The sequence below is a fragment of the Filicampus tigris genome, chromosome 11 (assembly GCF_054856515.1).
Source record: "Filicampus tigris isolate MCC_2025a chromosome 11, RoL_Ftig_1.0, whole genome shotgun sequence".
Lineage (NCBI taxonomy): Eukaryota > Metazoa > Chordata > Actinopteri > Syngnathiformes > Syngnathidae > Filicampus > Filicampus tigris.
In genome coordinates, this window is record NC_141227.1 from 6,944,462 (window position 1) to 6,960,000 (window position 15,539).

A 15,539-nucleotide genomic window follows, 5' to 3' on the forward strand; every position below is an offset into this window, starting at 1 on the left:
GAAACCTTTCCTGCTCAACTCAAAAGTATATACATTAATATAAAACAAAAAAATAATAAAGCAAAGTAAATAAAGTAGAACATTCATAAATTATGAAGAGCTCAATGCCACATTATGTGGACACAGCCTATTTTTTCCAATTATATTTCTTCTGATATCCCACTGCAGCGAGGAGCGGTTTGTCTTTGACTACTGCAGAGTAAAATTCTGAGCAAGACATGTCATGTCAAGCTCACAATGAGCTCCTTTAATCAGTTCAGCAGAACATTTGTTTCGCACATTTATTCTTATATTCCTCATAAAAGAGAAAAATAATGTAAACATGTTTTTACTGTCTATATTTATAGTTAAAGTATATATCAACTGTCTGTACAGTAAAAATTATGCTTATCTGTTTGAACTTGTAATTAATGTAAGGCTGTGTGTGAATTCTTTCATTATTCATCAATGTATTACATAGCTATGTAGCGTACTTGTCAATCTTATTTATGCACTTATTTATTCCACTCGAAAATGATATGTTTGTCCATACAATGCTGACAATCATTGCACATTCCCATTTTAACCTTAATTAGAGGTTTTAAAAAAACCCCATCATTCTTTATACACCATATCTAGCTTTGGCATTACCTGGTGGACAACAAATTTGTCTAGGGTCAAATTCTCACACTTTTTTCGACCTGTTGTCTTCTGCTTTCCAGTCCTCTGTATTTTTGCTACCAATAGCTTGTGCCGCCATAGCAGAATCAGAGGGCGGCTGCAGAGCTTGCGACAGTACCCCGATTCGTGTGTGAATGAGCTGTCAGCTCATTGGTCACAGAGCAAGGGTTGTCCTACGACCTTTACCGTAAGTTGTCATGTACAGGGAACTGTCATGTTGTTAATTAATTCCATTGACATTTTACAGACTATTTTTGACTCTCACGAGACAAAGTGCGTCCCTTTACAAGCCAATACTGGACGCGTACTTACGTTCCTAAATACGGGCCGATTCCGTTTTTCAAGGGACGGTTGGCAACCCTACTTCTATACAAGCTACTTCCGTAATTCCAAACGGTATGTTTGGCACAAACAACACTGCTCTTTGCTAAAAGACCACCATTCCTACAGTAAAGAGTGGTGGTGGCAGCATTATGCTTTGGAGCTGTTTCTTCTGCTGGAACTGGGCCCTTAGTCAATGTGGAGGAAATTATGAACAGCTAGAAATACCAGTCAGTGTTTGCACAAAACCTTTAGGCTTCTGCTAGAAAGCAAAAAAAAAAGTCAGGAAAATCCTACTAAAACATTTTAATTTAATTTGGTGTTAACCAGCGGCGCTTTAAATGGTGGCAGTTGTGTGCTGAGCCCCATTTAACATGAGTTTGAATCTAGGGCTATGTCGCTAAATGTGTAGCTTCTCTTAGCAGTTTTGGGACCATGGTACATTTGGAGCAGAGGCCATAACATCCCTAAAGTGCGACATTCAGTGAACTTAGCAACTTGCTATGGCAGAGCCCATTAATCAGGAGTAGTGGGTGTTGAGAGTTGGGGACCTGGTACCTTGGAAATGCTGTTCAGGGAGTGTCTTACTCCTTCCAACACTTTAGTGGGCCTACCCTCTTGAGAGACAAGGAGTTTCCTGTAGAGGCTGAGTAGAGCTGAGAGCTGGGACACACTGGTGTCATCACAGGCCAAATTTAAAACATCAGCCATTACATCAACAGTACAAGCACTCTAGGGATGAAAACACATGACCGGGGGACCGCTGGATTAGGTCAGAATCATAATTGGTAATGGCATTCTTCAAGAACAAATTAGATAAATTAGAGATGCTGATTGGTGCATTCGCAAATGATATTGTAAAGAAGCAATGCTCTCGCATGGTTACATGTTTTGATGTACAGAACCTTACCTGAAACAAGGCAAGATATTGACATGCCAAATCATGGTCTGACTGGCCAAGACACTCCAGCATATTGAGAGAGGCATCGCTCAAGGTGGAGGCTGACAAATTGTGCTGAAGACACAGGCTAACAGTTTCAGACAGTACGTTCCTGGCTTGGGCCAAAAGCTGCTCAACTTTCCGCTTTTTGTGCTGCATGCAAAGAGACATACCTGTTACACTAAAACAGCCAATACAATGTAGATATCATGAACTGTAGCTGTAATAAGTCCAAAATTGTGTGACACAATTGCAGGTATATCATATTAAAGCACCAATAGAACGCAAAAGTTCTATATAAAATAATACATTGCTGTGATATACAGTATATGAATAATATAAAAATGTATATAAAATAATAAAATACTGTATATAATTAATTAAATAATAAAGAATACAACAGAAATAGATTTTATTACAACAGATGTGAAATAAAACATTTTTGAAAAAAATATGCGCCTGCTTTACAATAAATAAAATGACTTGAAGAGCCAATAAATGTACCCAGCTTTTGGGTTACGGTTAGAATTAGGGCAAGGACCCATATTGGTTTGAAGGCTTTTTGAATGTAATGCAAAATATATTTTTGTCTTTCCGTTATCGAACATGGCATATTCTTTACAGTATTTTTAAAAAAGGAATAATCATCTTCCCGTGTGCAAACATATTTTTAACTCAAATAAATGAAATTACCTGTTTTCTAAACTTGAATAAGGCATAAACTAGACGAATTACAAAATACATTCTGGTGCTCATTCTTTTTTAACGTCAATGTCGATCTCTAAAATATTTGTAAGATGAATTTTACTTCTTTAAATTTACTTGTCCTGAATGTCAGAATATTCTCAAGCCACTGAATCAATTGCAACTCCAGCTTCAGGCTACAGCTTTCTAGAATATCCTAAAATATTATGTGCATGATGGGAGTCGAAATGTCTTCTTAGACATCGAGAACAGTCCAGTTAGAATCAGTTCAAAGCCCTGAGAATTAAATGACCTGGATGAATGAGACCATTTACAGGCAATGCTATAATATGTATTAAAAATAGTCCACATTCTTTTCAAGTGTTTATCAGATGTCTCAGCTCAGATTTTTGTAAGAACTACAGGAAGGTCCAGATAATGACGTATATAGGAAATTGACATATGAGGTGAAATTCACAAATAAGAGATGAGCCATGAGTGACAACGTCACATGTCAGGGGGGGATATACCTGCAGCTCAGTGCTTTTAGCAGAGGGCATCCTGGACTCTTTACTGCTTAAAGTATTTTCCTTCTCTTTCCCAGAATTCTCTTCTTCCTTAAACGTGGTAGTGGGGCCACATGTACCTTCCTGTTGTGGAAAATTATTTCAAGATTACAGGGTTAATGTAAACCACAGCATGATCATGTGCCTAGCGCAAAACGGCCCCTAACTATGTGCATGGGTGAAGTTTCCTTTCTTTTGGTATTTTTTGAGACATGCACAGTTAGAAATGGGTGTTTGCGCCGTTGGGAGAGTAGCTAATGCTTCCTGGCTAATTCCCTTTAAATTCAGAGCAGCAGCGGCATATGGTCTACATGGTGGAAACATAAACAAACTCGCGGAGTCTATATAGGAGTGCTTCACTTGAGATGTGATGACCTCGATATCGATGTGTTTTCTTGTTTACAAAAAATGTAAGTATCACACTTGGAAGGGATTGCTTCTTTTTCTTCAAAGTTAAATTTCCGTTAGGTGTTTTGTACCTTTAGGTGTCTGTCCCAGAGAGAAGACATATAAACAGGATCCTCTTGCACAGCCAGCAGTCTCAGGGTTTTGCCCATCAAACTCAGGCAACGTGCTCTCATCTCCATGTCGTCCAGAGAGCAAGAGTTCACTGCAGCCAGCTGGCCCAATGACGTCTGGCCTAATGTGCTGCCCGAGTTCATCCACTCCTGTTAAAGACACAAGGATATTAAGTCGGTTGTACTTATTCGTATCATCATGTGAAAAGCCTATAGTTTGTGAGGACCTGTATTAACAGGAACTACTTGGGTTGGAAAGAATAACATATTGGTAAGTTCAAAACAGTTAGGTAAAATGGAAGGAGGTGATTGTGCTCCTGTAAGTTTCCACACAGCCATTATTGTCGCTATTATCCACTGTGAAGGTGGAAAAGAAAGGTGGAGTGGGAGGCAGCAAAACTAATTAAAGGCAATGAATGCTGTACTTAACTGCAATGTGCTAGGACAAAAACTAAACTATATCATCCCTCTGCAATTATACTATTCATTAGGTTTATTCAAGCAATGCTTAAAATTTTAACTTGTTTCCACTCACATCCTTTAAGAGGAAATCAAACCATTCAAGAATATGTTCCCAGCAGGTCCACGAGTTGAAACACGGCATTCTGCTTAATATTGCGTTTGTAGAATATGATTTAAGCAGCAAAATCCACCCCTTTTTAGCCATCTCAGGGGGCAGCCATTTTGTCACTTCTGTTGACCGAAAATGACATCACAACTGCTCAGGTGACAACCAATCGTGGCTCAGCTTCAGAAAACAGGTCAGCCATGATTGATTCACCTCCGTTGACAGTTATGCAGGAAAAAGGGTGTTGTGTGTAGAATTTTGAGGAGATTTAATCCATTGTGGAATATGGCTGTGAAACAATCCAAAATGGGGGACAGTTAAGGCAGAAGCAATGTGGATTACAAATGAGTTCCATTAGTTCACCTGTGGTTGTACTTCCATATCTGTACAGAATTAGATATCTTCAAGTGTTTGCATTCTTTCTCTGAAATCTTCTCTTATTGATTATATACAAAGGTGATGTCAAAGACCATGTTACATGCTTACCTGTGAAGATCGTTTTTTTTAAGTGCATTTATAGAATTCATGTAGGAGATACCTGTTCAATGGAGTTGGTTTCGGGAATGCTGCGCATAAAATCTTCAATTGCTATCTCAGCAATAGACTTGTCCTTGACCAGAGCCCGGTTTACTATTTCTTCACAATGCTCCTCCAGTATTGCCAAGCAAACATCTGCCAGGGTGAGACGGAGGCGTAGTAGTGTCCACTTGGGTGACAATATCACTCCACAACTCTGGCAAAAGAAAACATCCAGACCGCAAGTTCACAATAGGTGATTAAATCATAAATTGAAGAGAAATGCACACTTGCGGTATTGTATTCCACAGACCACACCGATAAAATTGTCATTGTCAAAATACTACCTCAAAATAAAAATGGCAACCGGTTTTGCCAATATTTTATTGGAAGTGCATTTTTAACAGTAATGTTTAATTATTAATGTTTTCTGAAATATAAAGACAGTCTTTCTTGACTTGTTTTTACCCCCCCCCCAAAAAAAAAGTAATAATGGCAGTCTTTGTTAATTTCACATCACATAGGCTACTTATTTTTATGAAAACTAAAGACGGTTTTCCTAGATTTCACTTAAAGTGGGAATCAAGTCCAAATTTGCCTTTACAATAATATATTCTATGCGGTCCCACTAGTCTCAACACAGTATTTTGATTAATAATGAATTTGTGGAATCTGAACTAAGCAGCAAAACCCATCCTTTTTATCACCTCAGGGGGCTACCATTTTGTCACTTGCTGTCGACTGAAAATGACATCACAGTGCCTACAGGCTCAGCTTGTGAACGTCACATGACCAAACCCCAGAAAACAGGCAAGCTGTGACGGTCGTTACATGAGCCCTTAGGCACTGTGAGCTAATTTTCTGTCGACAGAAGTGGCAAAATGGCCACCCCCTGAGATGGACAAAAACGGGTGGATTTTTCCGCTTAATTCATGCAATTCATGCACAAATGCAATAATAATCAGAATGTCGTGTTTAGACGAGTGGGGGCACATAAAACTTATTATTGTCAAGATTTTTTGGGGGACTTGACTTCCTCTGTAACATAAATACTTATCTTTTTATAAAAGCGAAATAGACAAGATCTTACATTTAATTGTTAATGCTGCATGAAAAAACTACTAACAGCAAAACTTTACATTTAGAATAAAAATAAGTAATCAACAAATCTTTTTAACCAGTTCTTAATGTCCACAGCATCAACACAGTCGTTTTCAAATACATTTGTCCGCATAAAGAAAATTAATAAAATCATTTTGATGGTTCTTCACTGTTTTTGCATTCAACCTATAAGCAACATGTCATATGAGTCACTCATTCCAAATATTCACTTTCACACATCCACTGTCGCCTGCTATTGATACCAACTCCAAAAGCAGAACGCAGGTGGGGTGGCTCCTTCTTCATTCTCCATGAAAAAAGGCTGACAAATCCTGCTATAATAAAGCAGCATCATGCCATTGGCAATCTGACCAAGGGTATGTGGCACATAAACTGTGGAAGGTTGGATTACATGTTTCCAGACTGCAGAAGGAAGCTTGAGTACCCACAGATGATGCTTCAAATGTAATGGTGTTAAAAATGAGAACATAATTTCACACGCTTAAATGTTGATGTGTTTAGTCATACTATTTTTTTTCCTTTAATTGTATTACAAACCCCAATTCCAATGAAGTTGGGAAGTTGTTTAAAATGTACAGTAAATAAAAACAGAATACACACTAAAATGTGCATGTATTTGATAAAGTAAACCAAATGACATTTGTAATGTGCCTGATCTAAAAATATAAGTGTTGCTGTAGCCTCGAAAAGAAGCATGCCAGAACTGACTATGGCAGCAGCACCATCTGCTGGTTATCTACTGTAGCCATTGTTTGTCAGACAATCCAATGATAGGACATCTGATTAAAAAACCTAACTGAACTTGGTTCTCCAGCAGGTGTTTGGGTTGCTGATTCAAACATTTTTTTTCTGGTTCCATCAAAATGTCCTGTCAATCAGCCAGTGTTTAACCTGAAACATTCCTGGCTCTCAAGTTACAGTGACAAAAACTTTGGCTGTTCATTTCAGAGCATTACTAAGTTCGTGATTTAGGACATAAAAAGAAACATGCATAATTGTATAGCTGTAATACAATCTCAATGACCTGACACAACAACAGGGAGTTCAGTATTTGATTGACTGCTTCATGCAGATTTTTATTGGTTGATTAATACCTATCTCCATTACATTTCCCCCAATTTAAGCAAACCTTAATCCAAAGAAATATGATAATGTGCAGACATTTCCTTTCCAATATTATCAGAATAATAAAAGAAAAATAAAATCAGAAAATGTTTACATGCTACTCAAGACTTTTGTGTGAAATTGGTGCAGTTTACTTACCGCCTCGTCCAAGTGGAGCAGGTTTTCAGCATTCAAAACCACACGTTCTTGTTCTGAGATTGCTAACTGCATATGGGAGAGTCCATCGAGCAGAAAACGCTGCTTCTCCTTTTTGTCTGTAGCCTTGTTGGCCAGAAATCTTCAGAGGGGTGATAATGTTTTTAAAGGAGAACATAAAGTGAGTGAAATGTTCAAGGATCCGTTATCAGCAAAACACTAACACAAAACTAGTACAATCTTACTTCATACATATTTCAAGGTTAAAGTGTCAAATCCCTATCCCAGTATTACTGTATTTTACTTGCATATCTTGGAATTTTCCACAACAAAGGATCAACCAGAAAATGATTTGGACAAAAAAAATGGTTACAGGTAGACAGTTGTCACTGCTGTAGCTACAATATTTGACCTTCATTTCATTTGTTAGCCATTGATCTGACTTTCTGATTATTATCTGTAAGCTGATGTGAGTGGCTGAGAGACTCAGCCAAAATGTCCAGTTTGGCCAAAGGACATTTTCCCTGAAGGTTTTTGACTTGTCAAACTGCATTTTGGCATATTCCAATCGCATACGGTTTAAAATATAATAATGTAAACAATATTATTTCTCATGCATGGTTAGCAAATTCAAATCCAGTGACGATTTAGAGTTCATTTTGATAGGTTTTCTTTAATTCTATACAACACCTTACAAAAGTCAATAGACCAGTTTTTACATTATTTTGTTATATCTTTTCATGAGACAACAATGAAGAAATGACATTTGGCTATGTAAAATAGTCAATGTACTTACATAACAGTGTAAATTTAATCGTAATAAATCAACACACATCAATGGTTAAAACATCGGCAACAAAAGTGACTACGCTCCTAAATGAAAATGTCTTCATTGTGCCCAAATAAAATCCTACGTGACTAGTAGGTGTTACAGGATCTCAAGTGTAAATAGGGAACAGGTGTGTTGAATTTGGTCTTATAGTTCTAACACTGTAATACTAGTCAATAGAAGTTAAAAATGGCACCTCATGGCAAAGAACTCTGTTGTGAGGTTCTACATGAAGTTGGCCAAGCTATAAGAAATTGCCAAACCCTGAAACTGAGCTGCAACATGGTTGCCAAAACCATACATTATTAGTTTAACAGGTCAGGGTCCAATTATATCTGGCCTTGTCAGAAGTTATCTTTGGAAAATAAATGTATGATTGCTTACAGCATTGCTGCAATAGTTGAGGTGGTGCTGTAAAAGTCGCTGCTGTAAAAGTGAACTCTTCCCATTGTAGGACTAATAAGATTCATACAGCATTGTATTGTTTGTATTGTATTGTATTCTATTAGGATTGTCTATACCAAACAAGGGGAGTCCCGGTGTCACTAATATCAAAATCTGGAGTCACTTTGCTTGTACTGACCTCAGACCATATGTGCACTCTTCATTGCTCTTTGCAGCATGGTTTCTGTAGTTGAGTTGAGTGAAAACCTTTGCACATTGTCCGAGTGTATCACAGGCAGCTTTTAGTCTCTGTAGTTCTTTTGTGGAGAGTGTAACTCCAGGCTCACTGCCAGAAATGGCACAAACACACTCAATGGCACCCCTGGAACACAGCACAAATTGACATCATGAGATATTTTAGCTGTTTGAAGATGTCTGAAACATCGTAACCAACTGATATAGAACAAGAGTTTTAAACTATTTTTTAATCTTTAGAATGTGCCTCTGAAATATGTTTGCTGGATGAATAAGTACGATTACCTCATTTCTAATGATGCAATTAAAAATGTGATCTCTGAGGCTCTGTTCACCCTTTGCTTCAGAACCACTGTCAAAGCCTCACACCCTTGCTTGATAATCTGATCAATCTGTGAGAAACAAATGTCTTTTTATGTTAAAACAATTTGGGGAAATTGCAGTCTAAGAACAGGATCTTCTTTACCTTGGCTTGTGCATCCTGGAGTCTCTGGCCTACCACAGCAGCAACCTTTGTGAGGGTAAACTTGTACCAGAAGTGCTCGTCTCCACCCAGGGCTTGGGCCTTATCCAGGAGGTAGAGGGCCTGTGCATGGTTATGTTCGTCACAAGCTAGAGTAGCCATACCGAGCAAGATTCTTGGCATTACAGTCTGGTCCTCAAACTCCTATTATGAATAAACAAAGTGACAGTGTGTAGACATTTTTTGATTTTTCAGCGTTCATTCATTGTGAAAACCCACTATTAATTTCAATAACATGCAAAAAATGGTTATGTATACCACATCAACCTTCCTTTTTTTTAATTTTTTTTTTTATATGTATAATCGTAGGTGAGGTAATCTCTATTTATATTGGGGCGTGCCTCCCCTACAGGAGGCTGACATGTTTCGCCGCCATCTTTTTGCTACGGATATCCGAAGGAAAGAAACTTAGCGAACGTAGTATCTGAACATCATGACTACAGCATGTGTAATAAATGTAATGCGCTCACTTTGTCACTTAAGGGAATACTAGAAGTCATTTGTGATGATGTTTTGCTTGTACCTCTGCTGATGAAATTGGTGGTAGGCTTGCAAAATGTGGTCTCTCTGAGGCGCCGTAGTGCACGTGCTTCAAAATGCACGCACTTCGACCATAGGTCATTGCATTCTCTTAGTTCACCATGAGATGGCACTAAATTATACATGTTGGACCCAGGGGTGGAGCCATGGGTGGGCCTGGGTGTGCACAGGCCCACCCAGATTGACACACTGCCCACCCAGTGAGATTCATGAAATTTGTTTTCTTACATGGATTTTTTATGTTTCATTTTGCTATTTGGGCTTATTGCAACCTAATTAGAAGAAAAATTAAGCATGCTCTCTTAGTTTTTTGTATTATATTGCACTGTATTTTGTAAAATGTATTTTAACTGTAGTATGTAAAACTCTTCTGAGACCACAAGATGGCAGTGTAAGTGCCCACATATGTGTCCAAAACACCCACAGTCCCAAAGTGCACACGCTTGTTTGCATAATGGAATAATGGCATAATTGTGGTTGTCTAAGGAAGATCTGAACTTCATATTATTCAGTTTGTCATTTTATTTGAATATTAAATGTGTCGGGACAGGAGGATTGTGGTCAGTGAGAGAAATATTCAGGCCCAATCTGATTTTTCCACCCATTAGCCATGTTCTGGCTCCGCCCCTGGTTGGACCTTTCATTTTTTCTAACTTCAATGGCTATTCTTTCAACTTACTAATGCAACCAACTGAGCTTCTGCCAATAGTTGACGGGCTCCTTGGTACAGTCCCATCTCCAGGCAGACCTCTGCTTTGTCAACCCAAATATTCAACCGAAACAAATTCTTCCTCTGTAAATGTGACTCCATATCAGATTTCTGTAAAGGGAGAAAGATTTGAAAACATCATACAGTCATGCAAGAAGCATTAGCCCAACTTTTTTGGATCATTTGATGTACCATTAAAGCAGAAAAGCTTTTTGGGCTGACCTGATTAGGCGATGTGTAGAGGCGTCTTCTCTCCTGTAAAAGAGTGATTGCTCCGTGGCACCTAAGGCGGTAAATACAATTTTCTGTGGGCGAATGATGCTATGTGTACAAAAAAGCACATAATTTCCCTTTACCTACCTGATTTGTTCTTGTTCTTGTATTTTCATCAGATTCAAAAGACTGTCATGATATGAGGAATGAGACTCCATGCCAAGCTGACAGCAGGTCCTTGCTATTCTGATAAGGCGAAAACGGCAGAAAGAAAAATGTGTGGTGACTAGGCATTACATGACGTTGGATTCACAGTTGTCCTGTTGCATATTTAAAAAAAATGGCTATGAATTAAACCATTTAACTCTTATGATTTAAATGCCATTCATAAATCTGGATATTTTGGTGTAAGTTTTTGACCACTTTTGAGTTTTCACACATGACCTCCACCATTTAGACCTAATTAACTGTCAGTGGGAGGGCCTGGTATTAGCTAAACAAAGAAGTGATGTGTCAGTGCTTTTACCTGAGTCGATACAAGTCAGAAAGGCTCCTCCTATCCAAAAGGTCATGAGCAAATGTCTCAGCTAGGTGCATAACGGGTAGGGTCAGGTGGCTCAGTGAGAGCGAGTGGAGCTCCTTTTCCAGAAGGTCAAGATAAAACAAGCTCTGGGTCTAACATTAGGTACATAAAATAATACATGGTTTTAAAAAAATCAATCAATTAAAATCACTTTCTTTCTATTGTTGAAGTGAAACTGTTGTTAGTAACCTATCCTCTTAGAAGTGGTAGATACAACATTAAGACATGAGGCAAACAATGTATTTTAAGTAGCCTTACCTGATTTGTAATGCTGTGAATACTGATGCACTGTGGGTTACAATTTGTTTTGAACGTGTAACGGACCTGATCAGAGCAAGTGTATTTAACCCAATACTCCAGAGTAGAAGGAAGAGTGGAATCCAAGACAGGTTTGGGAGTTACTTCTGGTGGGGTTGGCTGTGCAAGTAGATGATACACACATAAAAATAATATATTGCTATACTTCATGGGAACAACATATTAAAGTAAATCAAACCAATAAGGAAAAATGGTAGTTAAGTACATCTTTCACTTTTTTGCCTTTTCCCTTGTCTTTTTTGTTACCAGCAGGAGTGGGACACTGGCCTTTTGGATGTTCACTGGGAGTCACAGAAACAACTGCTGTTGACACCTGCAGAGATAAACAATTCCCATATTTGTGATGACTTTGTGATTTGTGGGTGGAAATGTGGGACACCTCGGTGCTCAATGCTTGGGCCAGTTCCGTTTTCTGCATGTGCAAAATCGGCCTATTTTGTCATTATTTCCCCATGGTTATGTTGATTAATCGTATGAGTAATTTTCATATAATTGGATCAATAACGATTAAGACATTACCCACAGAATATCCTATTTGAAAATCATCAATTTTACTGACATGAGTATTTTAATTATTGGCAGTTGTTAACATTCAAAAGGTAATAACTGTCTCTAAGAAAAAAAAACATCAGTCAAAACTTTACACTAATGCTTTAGACTCTAATAAAAATAAAAATAATAAAAAAGCATTAATTTCAAATGTTTAATGCCAAAATGTCTTAATGTCTGGCTGGCGACCAGTTCGGGGTGTAGTCTGCCTTCGCCCATTGACGGCTGGGATAGGCTCCAGCAACTCCCCGCGACCCTATATAGGATAAACGGTTTGGAAGATGACATGACATGACATGTCTTAATGTCTTTGGCATTAAATATGTCCCACATGAAGCTTTATGATTCGCATCATGTTTTCTGAAAATTGTACAGTACATTTTTGTGTGTATGCATATATGATTTTTCTGCTCTTGCTTAATGTGTCTTTTTTCAATAAAAACTAAAGAAATTTAGGTTGTTGCGTTACACCAGGGGTTCTTTTAAGGTGTTATCATTATTTAAGATTTTTCTCCATATAAGCTTAAGAAATTTGCTATTGCATTTACTATTATGGACACATTTTTTGGGGGGAAATCATTAATAACTTATAAAAATATTACTTCAAGCATGGTAGACATTTATGCATTTTAATCAAGGGCAGCAAAAAAAAAAAACTGCAAAGTTGGGAAAAAAAAGTCCTTCACTTTATTAATCGAATTAAATGAAAATGACCCATATGCATACCATTCAGGTGAACTCGCTATCCTTTTTAAATCATGAAAAATCTGAAGTTCTCTTAATTGGTCTGGTACTTTGCTCTGCAAATTGTTGTTCATCTTTCAAGCTTCCATATACAGTACAACGAATAATGGTTTATTTGGCACTTACTCATGTCACAGGGGTCAGAAAACCTGCCAATATATGGCGTGACCACTATTGTAGTCACACCAGTGGAACACATTAATTGTCAACTTTTGTATCCTCCCATCTGTGGCTGACCACAGATAGTCAGGTAAGTGTGGTTGCTCTCTAATATGTTCAAATGGTCTGTCAAGGATGACAACTTACAGTACGTGAATATAGTTAGCAGTATTTTTATTTATTTATTTTTAGAGCTATAGGGTGGGTAATGGGGTGCTGCATCAGGTGATAACTTTCACTCGCTCACAGTGAGGATTGCTGCCTGGGCCCTGGCTTATTGTAACTATATTCTGAAAACAATACATTGTCTTCCAAGGATTGCGAGAGTGACGTTAGTCAGTAAACATGTTCATCATCATCATCATCATCATTATGTTTATTTAGAACAAAACCCAACAATTGTATAGGTGTATAGTTGACGGTGGAACAATCACATCACAAAACAACACACTTATTTTGCTTGCTAGCTTGTCTCTCTAGTCTCTATAAGGACTGTGTCCAAAAGACGTGTGACACACGTAATGCAGAAAAGGGAATCTGAATCTTGCAAGGTGTGTGCGTGTGTGATATATATATATATATATATATATATATATATATATATATATATATATATATATATATATATATATATATATATATATATATATATATATATATATATATATATATATATATATATATGCATATGTGTGTTCATGTTCATTAGTTCTGTACTTACTTAGTATGTTTACAAGTCTCCTTTCAATATTTGTTATTCGTAACCTTGTTTTTGTTTGAGCCTCTTGTACCAGATGTTCTAAATTCTATCTGGATAGGTAAATGCTAAGTAAATGTAATATCACACTATTACCCATACTGTTTTAAAAAGCTTTATATCAATAAAACACCTTCCTCTTAACATACTCACCTGCCATATTTGGAGAACAAAGTCATATGCTCTGAGCAGGTTTAACTGGTGCTCAGGTGAATTCCTGTCTGCCATGACAGCAAGCAGAGTGTGCGCTTGTACCAAGCTGTCAAGGCGTTGCACCTCCCTCAAACTGGACACAGTCTGTGTGAATGACAGTCCTTGAACAACAGCCAGAGTTTCACATTTCACTGAGCCCGGATCCATCTTCTCTGAGTCATCTTCTAGACAGAAAAGGAAAAAAAAAAAAAACAAGTCAGGAGTTGTCTGAAACATAGCAAGGTTATGCAAAGACTACATGGTAAATGGGCTTTTCTACCTTTGGCACTCAAAGCGCTTCACACTGTACCTCATCTACAGTATCTACTGATGACAGAGCATCAGGAGCAACTGGAGGTTCAATATCTTGCTCAAGGATACATCGATATGGTCACAATGGCCGGGGATCGAACCCACTAATGAACCGTGCCATCCCGCATTACAGAAAATAAGAGGAACAAGGTTTGAGGAAACCTATGAATTCAATGGCATTCACCCGGGTAGATTTTTACAAAAAGTAAAATAGGAATGAGTAGGTAAATGTGTACTTACAAGGTAACCAACAAAAACTAAAATGACACATTCCCTTTAGGCTGTGGACTGCAGAGAAGCACTATTAACAAAACAACAGTAAACACACTGAAACTGGAGCATGACACATCATCTCACACATCAACCTAACACCCACAAGACTACATTTTGAACATGCTACATTTTTAAGCTTCATATTTAAACTTTACGTTAATTGCAAGGATTTACCTATTGCAGAAAAACGAATGTCTTTCACAAATGACAAGACCTACTCCTAAATAGACAATCAATATGTACAGTACAATATCATCTTAATGCAACCAATTGATGCTGTCAGTACAGAATGTGACTGACTTTTCACTCTACCAGTTGAAATAACCAAAATGCATGAAGCCATTCTCTTCATAAAGCTCCAGTTAAACAATATTGAGTTTAGGTCCCTGGCAGGCAGATATCACACTCACCTGACACAGGTACACCTGTACAAATGAAAGCCAAAAGAAAAACTGAATTCAACAAACCAACTACCGGATAGATCAACAGTAAAATAGTGAGCAAGTTTAGTCACCAAGTGGTACCTGATTTTTCAGACTGATCTCTTTCCAAATGAAGAAGAATGTCAATGGCCCACTGAACTTGATGCTGGGCCTCCTCTGTAGACATGTTGTGACAGTACAGCCATGCTCCAAATGCAAGCAGGAAGCTGACCTTTTGCCATTGATTTTCTTCAGACTTTAATACCATTGCATATGTAGAATATACAATAAAGGAAGCAGAAGAAGCATTCAAATGTAATTGTTATTTCACCATACATCCCTTGCAAGGACTTGTGAAAACAGTTGTAATGATATTTTGAATCCATAAGAGGGCAGTAAGATCTCATGTTTTTTATGGAGCCCAAAGACTACACTTAAAATGAATGTTTCCATGAAAACATAGGTGTCACAGATCGCTGCAGGATTATCTTTACTTACCATGAGAGAGGTGACCGATTTCTGATAGCAGGTCAGCTGCTGTGTTACATTGCAGGAACACAACGCTGCTTTATGCCACATTAATGAACAATTCTGCTCTTCTTTGCCTTGTAATGTCTGCATG

General features: G+C 37.8%; 1 protein-coding gene across 3 annotated transcripts in view; it reads right to left on the reverse strand.

Annotated features, from left to right (window-relative positions):
• Positions 1 to 15,539, reverse strand: part of cfap46 (cilia and flagella associated protein 46) — a 61,819-nt gene that overhangs the window by 15,894 nt on the left and 30,386 nt on the right. For 2 of the 3 annotated variants that reach the window (XM_086045807.1, XM_086045805.1), the window contains exons 27-45: positions 15,416 to 15,539; positions 15,020 to 15,173; positions 14,906 to 14,920; positions 13,872 to 14,095; positions 11,715 to 11,822; positions 11,450 to 11,608; positions 11,135 to 11,283; positions 10,756 to 10,854; positions 10,618 to 10,678; positions 10,366 to 10,506; positions 9,090 to 9,290; positions 8,909 to 9,015; positions 8,568 to 8,750; positions 7,159 to 7,297; positions 4,796 to 4,990; positions 3,651 to 3,839; positions 3,136 to 3,255; positions 1,892 to 2,074; positions 1,540 to 1,713 (exon numbers count right to left, since the gene is read on the reverse strand). The exon at positions 15,416 to 15,539 is cut by the window's right edge and continues 60 nt beyond it. In XM_086045807.1, coding sequence (XP_085901933.1) covers positions 1,540 to 1,713; positions 1,892 to 2,074; positions 3,136 to 3,255; positions 3,651 to 3,839; positions 4,796 to 4,990; positions 7,159 to 7,297; positions 8,568 to 8,750; positions 8,909 to 9,015; positions 9,090 to 9,290; positions 10,366 to 10,506; positions 10,618 to 10,678; positions 10,756 to 10,854; positions 11,135 to 11,283; positions 11,450 to 11,608; positions 11,715 to 11,822; positions 13,872 to 14,095; positions 14,906 to 14,920; positions 15,020 to 15,173; positions 15,416 to 15,539 — 2,725 coding nt within the window. The remainder of the gene's footprint in view (positions 1 to 1,539; positions 1,714 to 1,891; positions 2,075 to 3,135; positions 3,256 to 3,650; positions 3,840 to 4,795; positions 4,991 to 7,158; positions 7,298 to 8,567; positions 8,751 to 8,908; positions 9,016 to 9,089; positions 9,291 to 10,365; positions 10,507 to 10,617; positions 10,679 to 10,755; positions 10,855 to 11,134; positions 11,284 to 11,449; positions 11,609 to 11,714; positions 11,823 to 13,871; positions 14,096 to 14,905; positions 14,921 to 15,019; positions 15,174 to 15,415) is intronic. The other variant, XM_086045806.1, reaches the window with a different exon arrangement.